This window comes from Bison bison, unplaced genomic scaffold (genome assembly GCF_000754665.1).
Source record: "Bison bison bison isolate TAMUID 2011002044 unplaced genomic scaffold, Bison_UMD1.0 scf7180017864487, whole genome shotgun sequence".
NCBI classification, from domain to species: Eukaryota; Metazoa; Chordata; class Mammalia; order Artiodactyla; family Bovidae; genus Bison; species Bison bison.
In genome coordinates this window covers 1,709,507-1,726,634 of record NW_011495047.1, presented here as the reverse complement: position 1 = coordinate 1,726,634, position 17,128 = coordinate 1,709,507, and the positions used below count along the sequence as shown (strand labels likewise).

At 45.0% G+C, this 17,128-nt stretch overlaps 1 protein-coding gene across 3 annotated transcripts in view; it reads left to right on the top strand.

The window, feature by feature from the left end:
* TFAP2B (transcription factor AP-2 beta (activating enhancer binding protein 2 beta)) overlaps nt 1-17,128 on the top strand; it is a 25,153-nt gene that overhangs the window by 6,956 nt on the left and 1,069 nt on the right. For all 3 annotated transcript variants that reach the window (XM_010863028.1, XM_010863027.1, XM_010863026.1), the window contains 4 exons: nt 2,875-2,935; nt 10,575-10,794; nt 12,328-12,446; nt 14,563-14,704. In XM_010863028.1, coding sequence (XP_010861330.1) covers nt 2,875-2,935; nt 10,575-10,794; nt 12,328-12,446; nt 14,563-14,704 — 542 coding nt within the window. The remainder of the gene's footprint in view (nt 1-2,874; nt 2,936-10,574; nt 10,795-12,327; nt 12,447-14,562; nt 14,705-17,128) is intronic.

Sequence of the window (17,128 nt, the reverse complement as noted above, 5' to 3'; positions counted from 1 at the left end):
GGTGGGGAGGCCCGGGAGACTTTCTCGGGGTCGACCCTCGGTGCCAGGGGTCAAGAGGAATTCACCCTGAGTCTTCCCAGGAGAAAGGGAGGATCTCTGTCTCCCACGCGGTGACAGGCCTCCTGACGCCGGGTGTGCTTGACAAGACACGGGGCAGGTGACAAAAAAAGACAGGGGAAGAGATGAACCAAAGATGAGACCCCTGAATCCAGAGGCTGCGCCTCCTCTGTTCCATCCCAGAGGCTCCCCTTCTGAGTTAGGGATCAGGAGCGCAGGGGACTATGTGGCAGGAGCGGCTGGTGGTTTCAGCGTTTCCCATTTCCTGCCTCTGCGGTATGGGTGGGCTGCGCTGCCCACCCCCCCATCTGTAAAAAGAGACCAGAGGTGCCTCAGCCTGAACCCCAGTCACTTGTTCCATCTCAGGGGCCTAGTGTGTGTCCCGGATCTATGTCAGTCCAGCCGCGATCCAGCAGATACCAGGGAGCTGCCAGGCCAAGGAGGGGGGGAGTGGCCTCTCAGCCAAGGGTCCTCACCTGGCCCAGGGTTGGGGCAAGATGTTGTGTGACCCAGACACACACGCGGGGCACCGCCCGGATCGTGAGAGAAGCAAAAGAGAAGAGCTAATTAACCAAATGCTTCTAATATTTTTTAAATGAAACTATAAAACCCTGTCAATTTCTATTTCAATTTACTCACAGGGGCTATTAAACCAGCAAATCGCTGTTTGGGTTCTGGTATGCTACATTTCACCCATTTTGTGTGTGTGTGTGTGTGTGTGTGTGTGTGTGTGTGTGTGTGTGTGTGTGCTCTCGCGCGCGCGCACACGGGCACGGGCAGGCACGCAGGGAGTGGGGACAGTGTTAAAAACTCAGAAAAAAGCATCAGAAAGAAAGAGAGCTGGAGATGATACTCAGTTTGGAGTTTGTTCAGTTGCTGTGAACACCTCTTTCCTTCTTCTGGTCTTTGCTCTCTAACCTCTCATCACCTCTCCTACCTGAGTGTAAACATATGAAGATGTTAAGTCAAAGCCCCTACACACACGCACACACACACACACTCAAACACACCCTACTGTCTTAAAGCAACCCCTGGTATCACTTTTAACTAAAGAAGTCTAGTAATTACGAGTCTGAGTTGTTTTTCCGAGCTTCCGCATGCAGTCCTAATTAAATCTTTACGATCCTCCCTGTGACGATTAAGCGCCAGCATGCTGCGTGAATATCCTGTACAAAAACCCAGCAGGCGGCCGTAATTAGATAGAAAATCAGACAAGAGCCTTCTCATTAACTACCACAACTACCCCACGTCGCTGATGAGGCGTATATACATATTTACGTACCGACGTGAGGGTGAGGTGTTGGGGGGCACGGTCCTGGCCCGTAAGATCGCGGGTCTGCCCGTCCACAGACACAGGCGAATATTTCTGTCCTGCGTGGACACGTCGCCACTGTAGACACGTGAGCACAGAAAGGCGTGAATCTTGTGTGTGCGCGCCCGGTGTGCATGGTGGGGTCTCCTGGGAGTTCTGAACAAGTTACATGAAGCATTTTTTTTTTTAAGCATTTTCTTTTTACTTTAAGATGGGGATGGCATGTTGCAACATGGAAAATGGTTCTTATGGGGAATAACAATTTTCCTCATCTTTCTGAGAACAGAGGAGTGGCTATTAAAAACAAAAAGAAACAAATTAACATGCCCCCTCCGTGATTAGATCATCTCGTTTCTAATGTGCTGCTTGTTTGGGGTAGACAGTCTCTTCCTTGTGATGAACACACACCCTGTCTGGGGATGCAGCTTGAGTGGGTGGGAGGTGCTGTCTAAACACAGCCTCCCTCTTAAGCCCTTTGCTTTTTACTGCTCTGTAGAGAGGGTGACAGATTGGTCCAAACAGGTTTGTAAGGATCAAGGAAAGCGGCTGGACATTGCAGGAAAGGCCAACCCTGATTTTCAGTGGAGAGTAGAGGGTGGGAATCCACCGCCTTTGGATGCCCTGGGATGCACAGCTAGAAGCCTAGTGCATCCTGACAGCAAGAATATCATTCTAACAGCCATTTCCCCTCTGAAGTGCAGCCAACATCTAGGGTCAAAATTTTCCTTCTCTGGAATGCAACTGGCAAGAAAGGTGACTGTTCTTTGCCATGACCCAGGTGCTGCTCACCGGGAGATCCTGTGTGTGTGTGTGTGTGTGTGTGTGTGTGTGTGTGCATGTCTGTAGTTACTGCCTTCCTAACAGGTGTGCTTCTTGTTGGGCAGCAGCAGTGGCAGGGGGAGCAGATTGTGCAGGTCCCTTGCAGGGACTGTCCTGCAGCAGGAAGCTCACACAGCACTGAGATGTGTGTGAACCGCAGTGGGTGTGCGGTCCTGACGGCCTGCAAACGTGTTCCTATGTGTTGCTGTTTGCATTCCATTCCAAATTGCTCAGACTTTAATTAAAATCCTATAATGTAAACTATTATGTATTTGTAAAATGACTCTGGGGTTAAGATGCACTGGGATAGCATAGAAAACAGACATCACTCTGACTAATATCAGTGGAAATCTTTCAGCGGCTGCCAAATTTTCACAATTCATAAGAGCGAATAATATAAGTTTATGTGTCTATGTAATATCTATGTTTAATATAATCACTAAACCAATCCTGCATCCCAGATGCCTCTCAGTTCCCTCTTTCCTCTTCTTCCATTGGAAGAATTTATAATTTGGGTGAATTTCATTTCTGTGTCCATTTGGAGGTAATAATAATAATAATAAAACCTCCCTTTGTGAATTAATATAAATGGAAATAACAGAAACTCCAGTTTGGAATGACATGATTTATGTGTGCGATTCTTTAATATCCAGTCGATTTGAATAGTGATGTTTTTATATTCACAGTCAGTTGAAGATGCCAATAACAGCGGCATGAATCTATTGGACCAGTCTGTCATAAAAAAAGGTATGGATTCTTCTCCCCCCCACCAAAGTAAGCAAAGTTTTCCTGTGCATTCACGTCTTTATGATGCGTTTTCACTTTGAAGGACTTCATTGTTTTATAAGACACCAGTGTTTGTTCACAATCATAGGACAGTGGCTATCTGGATGAAAATGCCTGTTGGGAAGAAGGGATGGGGGTGGGGGACTGAAGGCAGAAACCCTGATGAGAGAGACAGAGACCATTGCCATTTTTCTCACAGTACATTCGCTAGCAATCCTAGATACATCATAAATAATTGAACTACCATTCTGTATGGTTGGGAAACACTGCTTTCAAAAATATGAGGTAATTATTTCATTGATAACTGGAGTTTGTTGAGCCAAACCCTATGCCATTGGGGCAGCTCCTTCTCTCCTTGCTTTTGTATTTTGGGGTGGTAATTTTGTTCCCAGTTCTCTGTGTTTTACGAGTTGTTTCTTCAGATTTTTTTTTTTAAATTGTGCCAAATGTGTCGCTAAATATGCTCTTCCTGAGAAACTGAGCTGGCCTCTGAACATTTCTCAATCTTCCTACATATGCATTCATGATTTAGTGTGACTGTGGAATCACCCCATACTGGTAAAGGGCATGTGATATTAACAAATGTTTGCAGTCTCTTGTACAGCTGTAAGCAAAATAATTAACTAATTAAACTAATTAAATGTAATTACAATAACTCATTTCGGGCGTATTGCAGCTGCTTAATTTTTCCCCCCTCTTCTCTGACAGTCACTGAGAGAATGCCTGGCGATTAGTGTGGCTGCCAAAAGGCCCGAATGTCATTCACATGCCACAAATTTAGGAGCTTGAATGTGTAAACAGTGCAATCTTTAATTATCGCAAGAACCGGTATTTGGAGCTACAGTTTTAACTACTGTAACCCTTTTTTTTAATCGATGCTGGAGAAGGCCTGTCCTTCTGTTTGGTGTCAACAATCCCTAGCTGCAGTCACTTTTGATTCATTTGAGCCAGATGACATTCACAAAAACAATTAAAAGGGAAAGGATGGTTTGAAAAGTAATGCAGAGTCAAGCCGGTAGAGTAGGAGGGTGTGTAAGCAGGATGAGGTGTGTTCAATTTTCTGCTCTTACAAAAGCAGAAAAAGTCACTTTGAGAGGTGGGAGGCGGAGAGGGGAGGCTGTACTTGAAATGATGCCATTTGGCTTTTGAATGTAATATCCTGAAGAGGAATAGTAGGGTTTGGGGTAAAAGTATTTAAGTGTTCCTCCAAATGTCTCCGACTCTTCCTTAGATAGTATCGTTTCGGATTTTTAATGCCAGGGTTTGGGTTCGCTGGGACACTTGGGCTTGCGCTTTGATTTGCAAGTGCACTGACAGCTCACTTTCACCATGCCCTCCTGGGTCTTCTCTTGTGGTTAATTGCTGGTTGATGGGATGGGGGTGGGGTGGGGCCGGGGTTAGTATGCGGAGGAGGAGAAGCGCTTCTTCATTGGCTTTCTTGGTTTCTTCTCTAGTTTCTGTCCCTTTTCATGGAAAGCTAGAATCCCTTAGCTCAGAGTTCTCTATGGGGGCTGAAACAGCATCGGGGCTGGCGGTGGGGCATGCCCAACTGATGACCAATTAGAAATATTATTAATAGGCCAATAAAAATATTTGGAACTGAACTTGCCTAACAAAATGGAGCTGAAATATTCTTAGATGTGGATGCTTTGGTTTCAGGGCTTGTGTATGTTTGTCAGTGAAATGTGAATGTGTGTGTATATATGAGGATCTCCAGGAATAAGAAAAGAATATTGACTAACGTGGCAGTTTCTGGTTTTGGAAATATGGACTACTTTTTATGCCCCCTGCAAACCTTTTTAAAAATGCACAGCCTAACACATTTAAGTGGCACCCCAGTCATTCTATTGATTTAAGGAGTGTGGTATGAATATGAAGTGTGAGGTCAAGTTCATTATTTAATATTTCAGGTATTTGCTTTATTACATGACGAAAAGATCCTAATATTATATTTTTATCTTTAGAGAGCCATGGGCAAAAGTGGAATAAGTGGTTGATTTACTTTTCTAGATCACTATGAACCACTTAAAATAAGGTTATGGATTCATTAGCTCTTTCCCTGCCCTCTGGTCTCCCGTCTTTGCCCCTCCCCCACCTTTATGAGGAAGAGATTAATTTCATAAAAGAAGAGGTGAGAACGTTTCCTGGACGAAATATTCTAAATTTCAACAACTGGCAAGGGACCTGGTTGCTTTATTTGCTTTCTAATGGGCTTTTAGAGAGATTTTTAAAGGTCTACCTTATTAATAAAGTGGCAGCAACCCGCCCAGGTTCAGGTTTCTCTGCCTCTGTGTGTATTTAAGGGAGAAAACTTAGACATAAAGGATATAGGTCTCTGTGTGTGCGCGCGCGCGTGTGTCTCTCTAATTATGCAAGGTCTCCGTCCTAAAATTTAACCCTGTCCAGTTTTTCACCCGTGTTGATATCACCCCATTGATTGTAGGCTAGCTCTCTTGTTATGTTTGCTATCTGGGCTTAGCTGACATTTCTGAAGTAATTTAGTTAAGAGGAAATGAGTTGTTCCCAGTAGAGAGAGCAAACGAGTGGAGTGAAGGTAGCCAACGTGATAAATGGCTCTTTCATTTGAAGATCTCCAGAGCTCGTTTACGGCTAATTTTCTGTATTGGCCCCCTTTGAGCTATTAATGCAATCGGCAGGGACTGGGGCCCCTCTCCTCTTAGCTGCCCCATTAGAGCTCCCATTAAGCCAGCGAGTCTCAACTCCATGGCAGGAGTTGGGGGCGGGGGGAGTAATGAAAGGTGCTTTTTAAACTCTCCTAATCTAAACCGGCAGAGGGTGGTTAATACGATTTGAAGGGGGCTGGTCAATGAGCAATCAATAAAGTAATAATGAGAAGGATTCGGTACATTAACAGTCTAAAAATCCAACGAGACATTAAAAAATCATTCTTAACTCTCAGTTCCATTAAGATTAGGAATCTGGGCCGGGCAGGGGGTGGGGTGGTGCCCAGCTCCTATAAATGATCACTGCCACTCTTCCACCAGCCTAAAGAAGGCTCACCTAGGCTTTTAGAAAAAGTTTTTGGTGCAATTAGAGGCCAATATGCAATCGACTGGACATCTTAGACAGCAGAAAAAGATGCTGGGATTTCTTGGAATGACTGGCATGGCTGGAGTCCAAGGTCCAAGTGTTGACTATGGGCCATTTTCACTGGTCTTAGGGATATCCTGTTTGGTTAGTTTCAGTTCAGCTTCTTGGTTCTCTCCCACTTTTTTCCCGTTAGTTCTGGCCTCTTCCCCACATAAACACTTTGATTGGTGTGGATTTTCTCCGGGTATGGGGGGTGATAGAGAAATTGCCAATTTCTATTACAAGGGGTTCTGTTGAGATTCCGCCTTCTGACCTAGGAGGTCAAAGCACCCAGTCTGTCAGAACCTTTGAGAAGGCTATGAGTTTCCTCTCAAAGGAAGAGGTTCATGTTTTCAGAGCTGACTTGGGTCCCTATTGGCCTTTATTCATCTAGAGACTCTCAGCTACATTCCAGCCACCCAGGGAGTAATCAGAGTTCATCTAATTTCAAAGCTGGAAAGGTTAGACACTCTTCTCCAATTCCCACCCCCACCCTCCAGTGAGGAAATTGAGACGGAGAGAAGACAAATGACTCTCTCAAGGTCCCACACACTGAGTTAAATGATGGGATCCAACCCAGTTTCCAGCCTCTTAGGCTTTGCCCCTAAAGGATGCCAACACTGGATGTTTGTAGTTTTCTTCTGTTCTGGCTTTCTCTGTGAGAATCCTTTTATGTTTTTTCTTCAGGATTTCAGTGCTCATGTTTATACACATGCTCTTATACACATATGGAAAAACATTTAGCCCTCAGGTAGATGAGAAGCAATGTAAGTATGAGGAAAAGGGTGATCTGCTGGTGAGAAGTAATTATTTCAAGCAATGCTCCACCTCTTGCTGCTTCCGGGTGTGCAAGTGAAAGTGAAAGTGAAGTCACTCAGTCGTACTCTTTGCAACCCTGTGGACTATTGTCCACCAGGCTCCTCCGTCCATGGGATTCTCCAGGCAAGAATACTGGAGGGGGTTGCCATTTCCTTCTCCAGGGGATCTTCCCGACCCAGGGCTTTAACCTCTGAGCCACCAGGCAAGCCCCAAAAGATACCGCGAATAGCAGAGGTTTCCATATTTAAGTCCGAGCACCTTTCAGAGGGACTTAGGCTTCAGTCCATTAGATGGGTTCATTTCTTCCTTCTCTCCCACCAACAGATCAGAACCACAGAAGACCTGCCTCCAGTCAAACACAAAGATATCAGAGCTGTGATTTCATACTTAAGTGTAAAGATGAAACGCTACCTTATTAACACTTTGGCTCTATAGAGTCCACTAATGAATAAGATTTTCTCCAATCGGTTTTCCTTCTACTCTTTCAAATTAAACTCCAGTCCCTGTAATGAAATATTGATCGATTTTTAAACCTCTGTTCTTCTGCCCCCATATAATGCAAGTTAAAAGGGAGGGGGGCAAGTTTTGTGGGTGTTACATCCAGAAGTTGGCTACGCTATCCAACTGAGAACTGAAGAGGAAAAAAAAAATCCCACCCAGTTTTAATGTATGCACAGAAAATTGTAAACATATAAAGAACTGAAAGCTTCACGCTGAGTTTTGCTATGCTCCATTTCCTTACCATTTCCTGCTGTCGCTTTAAACCTATCTTAGTCATCTCTGGGTTCCGTGAGCAGGAGCAGTGTGCTCATAATTACTAACAAATCAACCGGGCCCTGTTGCTCCCTGGGTTTATTGATAAGCTGGAGGAAAGCAGAAGGGAAAAGACAGAATAAAATATGGGGTTAATCAGCTGAGGAAAGCAGGTGTGAGAGTGGAGGGGAAGGTAGATGCTGGAAGTAGGCTGGACTTAGAAGAGTGTGAGACAAGACATGTGCAGAGTCTAGCTTAGGAAACCATTCAAAGGCCAGCATTTAGCACCTGAGGATGAGAGAGTGGAGGGTGTGAACAAGACTGATACTTAAATTCAAAAACAGAAATATAACCTGAAGTGCGTCTGCTCAAACAGTCTTGTCGGGCGGGGGTGAGGGGAGAAGGGGAGTGAAAAAACATCACCACTCTCCCCTTCCTTCTCCCCCTAGACAGCAGAGTGCTGAGGGATGCTGCCTGGGTGGGTGATATTTAGGTGATAATGTATATGCAAAAGGTACAGCCCTTGGGAGGGAGCTATGGACATTCCCCAAAGGAAATTGCTCTTGTCAGGTAAATCAGGCAATTAACAATAGTGAAATTGAGGGCAGGCTATAAAATGTCTTGAAAGGCCTGGCTTTTCAAGAGATTTGGCACCTGGGACTGTGAAAAGCAGGCAGAATTCCAATTCTCAGCAGATATTCAGTTATCCAGTATCGTAAATAGGAATTAACTTACTATTTTCAAGTTGCTTGGCCGTGGGGGATGGGGGGGTTCTGTTAAAATGTTCTTTCTAAATACAGTAGGATTTAAATTTTTAAATGTTGCTGAATATCAAAGACAAAGCTTTTTATACAACTTATTTCTACAGTTCATACCATATTAAAACTACAAAGGGCCATCTGTATTTTGCAGAGAAGTTTTCCAAGGTTACCATGATCGTGCATTATTTGTTTATAGTGCCTGCATATGAATCTGAAATACAGAAATCAGGACAGTAGTGGAAAAAAAGACATATTGAAATAGATGTGGATATTGTGTAAGAGAATTAAATGACAGGGTGTTCCCACCCCAATCATTATTTTTTAAGTGACTTTAAATCCATATTTTACTCACATTTCCCTCAAATGGGAAGCACTTCACTGACTGTGATGAAGGGAATCAGAAAGAAGAAACCTCACTTTGTAACTGCCCCACCACCATGACAGTGCAGAATATTCACTTGGTTACCTGATATCATTCATTCAGCCCTGGGAGAGACTATATAGAGAGATCAGAAACTCTAAAATGTCTACTAAGAAGTAGAAAAAGGGAATGCTTGTCTCTCTGTCCACTGTCCTCAGAAAACCCTTTCTCCAGGCGTTTGTAAAGAGCCAAATGCAATTTATAGGAAATAGAAGATTTGAGACCTACCTTTTAGGAATCTCTAAAATATCATGAAGGTCTAAATGCTGGGATCTGTGGTAGAGAGAATAAGCTGTTTCAAGAACACTCAGGGTGGTTAGTCTGTTCTAGTAAAGGGAGGTTATAATAACTTGCTTGACATGTGGGGTTCTAGGTTCCAGGGAGTAGAAAAAGCATATCTTTCTCTTACCAGGATTATAGAGACAGACTCTTTATTAAAAAGGAAGAATGGAAGCATCCTTTTTCATGCCAGAAACACTGCATGTTTCAATAAGTCCCCTGGCCTGGTGATCACTGGAGAGGTGCTTGAGGGGCTTCAGATCCCCATGGAAGAAGCTAAGGTTTAGGGCAAGCCAGCAGGGAGTGTCGCCTGCCCAGTGGCCTGCAGAAAGAAAATGGGCATCAGCCGTGTAGAAGTCCAAGGGAGGGAGACTGCCAGGGGACTGGGAAGCTGACCGTTCACTGTTCCTGGCTCCTAGCCTCTGGTTCTACCGAGCCCCGCCTCTTCCTAAGGTGCAGATGACACTGAAACACAATTAAACAGAAATACAGGCTGGAGAGACTGAATGCGCCTGGGTAGCAGTGGCAACCAGCTGTCAGCTCTTATTAACTTCTGCATAAAACATACCTTGAGTGCGGTTTGTTATCAATTACTTGCCGAAATGAAACAACTGGGGCAAGGCAAGACCGCCGCTCACATGAATTAGAGTGATTGGTTGATTGATCAGGGCACCTGTTGTAAATCATAACTGCTCCAAACAATCACCAGCCGGGTGCTTTACGTTAATTTGTAAACAAAATTCATGTCACCGCAGAATTGCTTTCACTGGAGAGGAGCATTTGGGTTCATTTCTAAATGAATCTGTTGTTAAGATATAGCAAAGAATGGGATCCACTGTAGAGAAATAAGCAGCTCTTTTGGGTCCAACTGCCCCAATTTAATGGTATTATTACTTGGCTGTTCTTGGGCAGAGTGACTGATGGGGCTCACCATCCTGATCTTTGCCAGTGATGGCCATAGATTTGTATCAAATAGAGGAGGGAAGGGTTCCCGTAAAGACCATTGGTATTACTATTTTATATCACTGATAGGGAGCATCGCCTTCAGGTTTCAGCACCAAATGTGATTATCAGGAGACAGATGAGGACATTAAGATTCAGAGAGCTTTAGTGAGATGTCTAAGGTCACACAGCCAACACGTGATGGAATCGGACTTGTCTGGCTTCACAGCACAATCCAAACTCTGGGTTGCGTGTTTTTCCTGATTCGTGTAGTGAGCGGGACTGTGGCAAGCCACTCTCACATGTCCACACACTTGGGGTAAGTTTCCAGAGGTGATAGCTTTTGCATTTTGTTTGTACACAGAGCTCGGAACGCACCGCGGAACCATGGGAACACACACCTCCTCCTGCAGCTTTCCTCTTGGCACCTGGCCTGTGGCCTCGCCCCTGCGCAGGCAGCGACACATTCATTCTATCGGCGGTCACTAGGATCAAAACCCGGTCACCTTTATGGCATTTTTTTTTCTCTCTCTAGTTCCGGTTCCTCCCAAATCTGTGACTTCTCTGATGATGAATAAAGATGGCTTCTTAGGAGGCATGTCCGTCAACACCGGCGAGGTGTTTTGCTCGGTCCCAGGCCGTTTGTCTCTGCTTAGTTCAACTTCAAAATACAAAGTAACTGTGGGAGAAGTTCAGAGACGGCTGTCGCCCCCCGAATGCCTCAATGCGTCTCTCCTCGGCGGCGTCCTCAGAAGGTAACCCACCACCCCAACCACTTTTTAATGCCGCGCGGTTGCCTAGCAACCGAATTCTGCAGCTTACAGCCGCCGCCGCCACGTGCTCCCCGCCCAGCTCGCGCTTCCTTGCCCTCCCGCCAGCCATGCGGGCCTGGGGACCTTCCACGTCCCCGCCCTGTACCCGGCGCCCCTCTTCCCACTCCCAGGACCCTTCGGAGCATTCTCTACCTTGAGTGGGACCCCAAATCTGCACACACTTACCTAAAACAAGAGTATCATGGCGCAACCCCCTTCTCACCTGCAGTGTGCTCCGATCTCTTATTTTGTTTTAAAGTGTACTTGGCGCCGACTAAGTTGATCCTGTCCCACTAATGCATCGTACCCCGCGGTTTGAAAAGCTTTGTTCTAGACTTGTGTGACTTCCTTTCCTCAGTACCACTACCAAAAATAACAATGACACCATTTTAGAAGTATAGACAGGTATTCCTTGGGGCCTTTCATATGCTTCCCAGTGTTGGAGAAAGACAATCCATAGACTCCTTGTGGAAACTGGGGGAGGAGTTGGCTTTTATCTTAAAGATTCAAAGCCTCCCCAAAAGTCCCTGCCAACACCTGAACTCTTCCGTTAGTGCCTCCGATATGAAGGTGTGACATTGCATGACATGAACTTTTCAAGTTAGCCTATCTTGGGAGTTGAAACTCCCCTTCTTCCCTAGAAGTGGCCGGGTGAACAGCACAGCAAGAGAAGTCAGAATAGGTTTTTTCTTGTATTTTTAGCACATAAAGGGGGATCACTGGGAAGAAGTAAGGGTGTGACCCACAGACTTTTTCATTTTGAGTCCTTTTGCTCTGCTCTACTTTGTAGTTCAGTTTCACATGAGTCCTTTGAGCTCTACAGTGTAGAAGTTTCTTTCAATTACCCCTAGGAATTGAGGGTGTGTGTGTATGAAACTTACTGAGATTAAGTGAGATGATCAGTATAAAGCACTTATCATGTAACTAAACTCCTCTGGTGCTAGTTTTACTGTTATTATGATTGCTAATATCATCGTTAGATTCATGCTTCAGTCTTCCTTCCCCTTTTAACCCAACTCCATTTTATTGTGACTCTTGACCTCTTACTCTCAAAGCCCACCTGTTTCAGGCTGAGCCTTCTCCTTTCTGAACCACCCAGTTCTTCCTGTCTTTCGGCAAGGTTGTACTTGCCGGCTTTGGCTCACCTCTCTGGCTCCATGACCAGGAAAGAGCTGGGCTTGTGCACGTGCAACTTCTACCTTCTCTGGACCCACAACCTACACCCTAATTATTCCCATCTGGTGTCATTTTTTATTCTCATGAGATAAAAGAACGACTCGATTTTTTTATGCTCTGTATTGCAGAAATTGAGCAAACCTCAGCAAACTATCAGCAAATAACCAAAAGGAAGAAAAAAAAAGTGCTAACCTCAAGTTAAAACCTCTTCAAGCTCCACTGGGCTTTAGATTGCTAAATCTAAACTTTGTTTCAGGAACACTCTGAGGTTAATCAGAATGTTAATTCTTGCAATTTCAGAGCCAAATCAAAAAATGGGGGGAGATCTTTGAGAGAAAGGCTAGAGAAAATCGGTTTGAATTTACCCGCCGGCAGACGCAAAGCAGCAAATGTCACGTTACTCACCTCCCTGGTGGAAGGTAAGCAAGACGTGTGGCCATTTCATGAAGTGGCAGAGTTTAACTGTTGGCTGAAAGCTGACATTTTACACGTTTCATGATTAACTGGAAATCATTGCACTTGTTGTGCCCTTATGAGTTGGATGTCAAGCGTTTGCTTGAAAAGTTCAAAGGTCTTTTTACTTAGAGGGAGTGGCAATTGTCCGGAGGCCAAGGGATGTGTGCAAGGGTCCCCGAGCTCTGGAGAGTGCTCAGGTTTGGCCTCCAAGCCAGTGCAGGTGCCTCCAGGCGCAGGACATGGTACCTGAAACAACCTCTAACAAACTCAAGAATAACTCTGTAACCAGCAATCCCTTCTATACCCCTTCTCCTTCCCAAATTTTACCTCTGAATCGTCAGTAGTACTAAACACACTGTTGATTTGTGAAATTATTGTTGCATTATTGATCTCTAATGGTTATTTTAAAACTCATGTCACTTCCAGGGCCCCTATCTCCCACTGATTACCTGGGATTTATTGAAATAGAGCTTCATAAGACCAGTGACCTAGGAGAAATACGGGTTGGGGATGAGGGGAATGGGAGGGGGGAGTTAGGAAACATGGAGGGGAATCATGTATGATCTTCAGTTGTAAATTTAAAGGCCCATACTTATAACAAGCACATTCTAATTTGCTCATCATTTTGGGATTGGAGATGATATTTATGGTATGTAATAAACAGGATCTTCTCCAGAGTCTAGAATAAGTGGATCTGCATTTGAATTTGTGGGTTGTGGAAGACACAGGAAATACAGCTAGAAGGGCCTAATAGAGGAAGTTGTAGAATCTTCTCTAGAGTCTAACATGTAGGTTTTGGGTTTTTCTTCTATTTTTATGGATACGTTATTATGACACTACTTTGGGGAGTTAGTTTTTGGAGCAGGGGATCTTAGAATATTTAGGCAGCAACCATAAAGTCATCACATTGATAGGCATTGCACTTTGACATCTTTCAGGCAAAGTTGCCTGGCCCAAACTTACCCTCTAGAGGCAGAGGTGACCAAATTTCCAGACCACACTTATTACTGGTTGCCTCTCAGCCTGGGGGTTTTACTTTTTGCCCTTTAGCATATTGCTAAAATCATAATCTTCATTTTGAAAAGCAGTCAGGGTAATTTCAGCCCAAGACAGGGATTTGGGTGGAAAGGAAAGGAACTGGAAAACCCACTGAAATGCCAATATTCCATTGGCAGTTTTCAGTGTTATGAGTTGTTGTAAGCTGGAAGTGTTTGGTTACTATGCTAATGATGATTAAAAGTAGTCGTGCTCCTTAGAAATAATGTGGCTATGGGATAATTCAGCACATCTCTTTTTTATGTTAAGATCTTCCCTTGAACCCCTAAGGCTGTGTTTTTAAAGGGTAATAATGCTTTTTTCAAAAGGGGTTTCCACATTAACTGAGGAGTCTCTCAGCTGTCCAGGTTTTCTATAGCTGCTGTGTCATCTTTGTGCAGTAGAAAGTCTTTAACTAGGAGAATGATGGCAGCAACCTCTGAAGAGGAGAAACCTGAAACCTAACTAGCAGGAAACTGACAAGGAGAATAAATATTTCATTGCTGGATAGACACTGATCCATATATGATTTATATATTCTTTAATATATGTGGACATAGGCACACAAGGATCTATATTTGTATATATTAATTATAGGAAGATACAAAAGTTAGGAAGACTTAAATTTTATTTAAAGCAGGAGTTAACACGTTAGATGCTTTAAAAAGGGGGTGGGGGGCAGATCTGGCTTGAATGTTCAGTTCACTGTCTGTCTAGATGCAATTGCAAGGTGGCTCCCACAAGTGGCCCGCCTTTCCCTTAGGGCTGGGGTGTGGGAGACCCGAAACTATTCAGGGGTTGCCTAGCTAGGATTTGACTGGAAGCGTGATCAGGGAGAGGCTGGAAGGAGCAGCAGGAACAAAGTTTGTTCCATCAACTTTAATCATGGCCTGAGAACCATGTTCATTTGGGTGTCTGTACCACCTTTGCTACTGCCCCCAAGAGTTGACCTGTTTTGTGAACAATAACAATAGACCAGGGAACACCTCCTGATCTTGGGATGGTCTTGGGTGCTGATTATTTCCTCTGCGGCTGTCTTTTCAGGAGAAGCTGTTCATTTAGCTCGGGATTTTGGGTATATTTGCGAAACGGAGTTTCCCGCCAAAGCTGTTTCTGAATATTTGAACCGGCAGCACACGGACCCCAGTGACCTGCACTCCCGGAAGAATATGCTGCTGGCCACCAAGTGAGTGTCCTAAACTCGTCCCTACTCCCAACCTGCGCAGCCACCTCGTTTGGGAGGAGGCAATGGGAGCTCCCAGCTCAGTGGCGAAAGCCAGTGGATTGCTGGTAGGGAGCCCTCCCAGCTCCGCCCCTCTGCGCGTGCCCACCCCTCAGCGTTGATTGCGGGCTGTGTGCGTGTCAGTCTTCTCTGTTTTCTAGATTCTGAGAAGGATGGCTTTATTAATCGGAATCCAGGCTTTTTAACAATTCACATCCCCAGCCCTGGGGGTGACAGGCAGACCTTTGCGGGGTGGAGCCTTATTCCAGTTCTTCCTGCATCCCTGGATGCTTGTTTCTGCCCAGGTCGCACATCTTCCTGTCCTCCCCACACAGCCACGTGTGCTTGCTCAGGGTGTCTATATGTCACCCACGTGTACCCATCTCTACCCTCAGCTCTAATTACTCTCTTTCCAACGTTGCTGTTTGGCATCTTCCACAGAAGTAGAATTTACTACAACTCCAGAGGGGAAACTAGTAAATCTCTGGCTAAATTTAGGTCTAGAGCTCATTTGAACTTTTACAGTGGGTTTTCTATTTATTTGATTTACTCCTGTCTTTGGCTTCCATGTCATATTGCTGGTGTTTTATGGCCGGCTCAGGCCTTCGGTGGGCGGCGCTGCGTGCGCCCGCACGTTTCTCTCGCAGGCGCGGCCCAAGCAGCGGCGCTCATTTATTTAGTGCTCCAGGACGCGGTTTGTTCCGTTGACAGCGTAATTTAAAGAAATATATGGAAGGCTGAAAAATCATTTGCTCAAATTTGTCCAGATGTTTTTGAGACGTGATTGGAATTTGATTGCCCCTTTCCGCAGGGTCAAAAAATATTAATGTCCCAGAACTTTAATTGCTTACAGACCCCAGTTTGGGCTTTGAAGATTTAAAATGTTTGACTCTAAGCATTTGTTCTCCGCAGTTCAGAATTTCCTTTTTGGCACTTTGGTAATGAGTACAAACTTCAGGAAAGCCTTTAACCATCCCTTCCAACGATCAAAACCTGGCACCCACCTCTTTTTAGAAGGTTTTCCTTGATGTACTAACTAGCAATATAATAGATCTTTGTCAGTAAATTGCCCTCCCAACCCTTGCCCTTGGTGGCTAGCGGCAGGGGAACTGTTGGTGCTTTACAAAAGAGTAAAGGTACTTTGGGGAAAAAATAAAGCCAAACTGGATAAATTAGATAACAGGATTCCACAAACAACTCTGTGGTTTCCCTGAGGAGTGCTTGTGGCTTCTCTTAGGCCAGCATTTCTTAACCTGAGGTGAGCATCAGGATTGTCTGGGGAGCATTTCCAAGATAATTATTCGTGGACCTAGCCCCAGGCTCCCTGAATGGCAGGGAGGGTGAGGGTGAGGGTGGAGGCCTGGATGTGTTTGTTTGAACCCCACAGGTGATTCTGAGGAACCTCTGACTTAAGAAACTGCCCTATTTAGGTCAAAACTGTTACCTGTTTCTTCCTGGTTGGGATGATATATGCCTGCATTTTGAACAGAGAAACCAGTGAGAGCATGCCTGGTAGTGTCTTCTACCCATCAGTCTTAAAAGCAAAAACCTTTTCTGGCTGTTGCAGGTGGGGGAGGAGGTTTTTTCCATCTCCTCTGGCTGTTACTTCTCCTGGGAGTAATCCCCTTGGAATAGGTGCCTCAGAGTCACTCACATGAGCCTCCAGGCACTGGCCCTATTCATCTGTTGGCCAGGCCAGGTGTCACCAAGTGTCAGACCATCCCAGGGAGGCCTGGGATTGGAGTCCTGTAGTTTTTCTTTTTTCACCACCCTGGAGACCAGGTGGAGGCAGGCTGACAGAAGCCTGCCAGTCTATGAAAGGCTATGACCTTTGGGATGCCATGCCTCTGACCAAGAGGCGAACCAAGCCTTTGGGCCTTCAGGGCTAAAATCCTTTTGCCCATTTCTTATATTAAAAATTTCTCAAGTAAGTTCAGTCCATAGTTAGGTATGCAAGATTTCTAAGGCTGGGAGATTTGGGTGCCTTGAGGAATTAAAAACCTTCAACAAATAAAAATCTCCTCTCCCTGGAGTCTTAACCATCTACCTTTAGGTTTTATTTAAACAATGTGGGACTCCTTTTATATGGACAACAATCCTGTTGTATAAAGATCTTCCGTAGCCTACACTGTAAAAGAAAGGGGAAAAAAGGGGAGATGGTGGTGGTGGGAACACCTCCCTTCTCAAATACTGCAGGTAAACAGCTTTTTGCTTTGAATGGAATCAGCATTCTCTCCTGGAATAAACAGTTGCTTGCCCTGGGCCATGCACAGCTCCAGCAATCTGCTTCTGTGAGAGGGACAGGCTTGTGGCTCAGGGCCCTAAATCTTTCTGGGCTTTCTGAGCCTGATCGCCAAGAGGTTGGAGAGGCAGGAGAGAGGAGGGGGA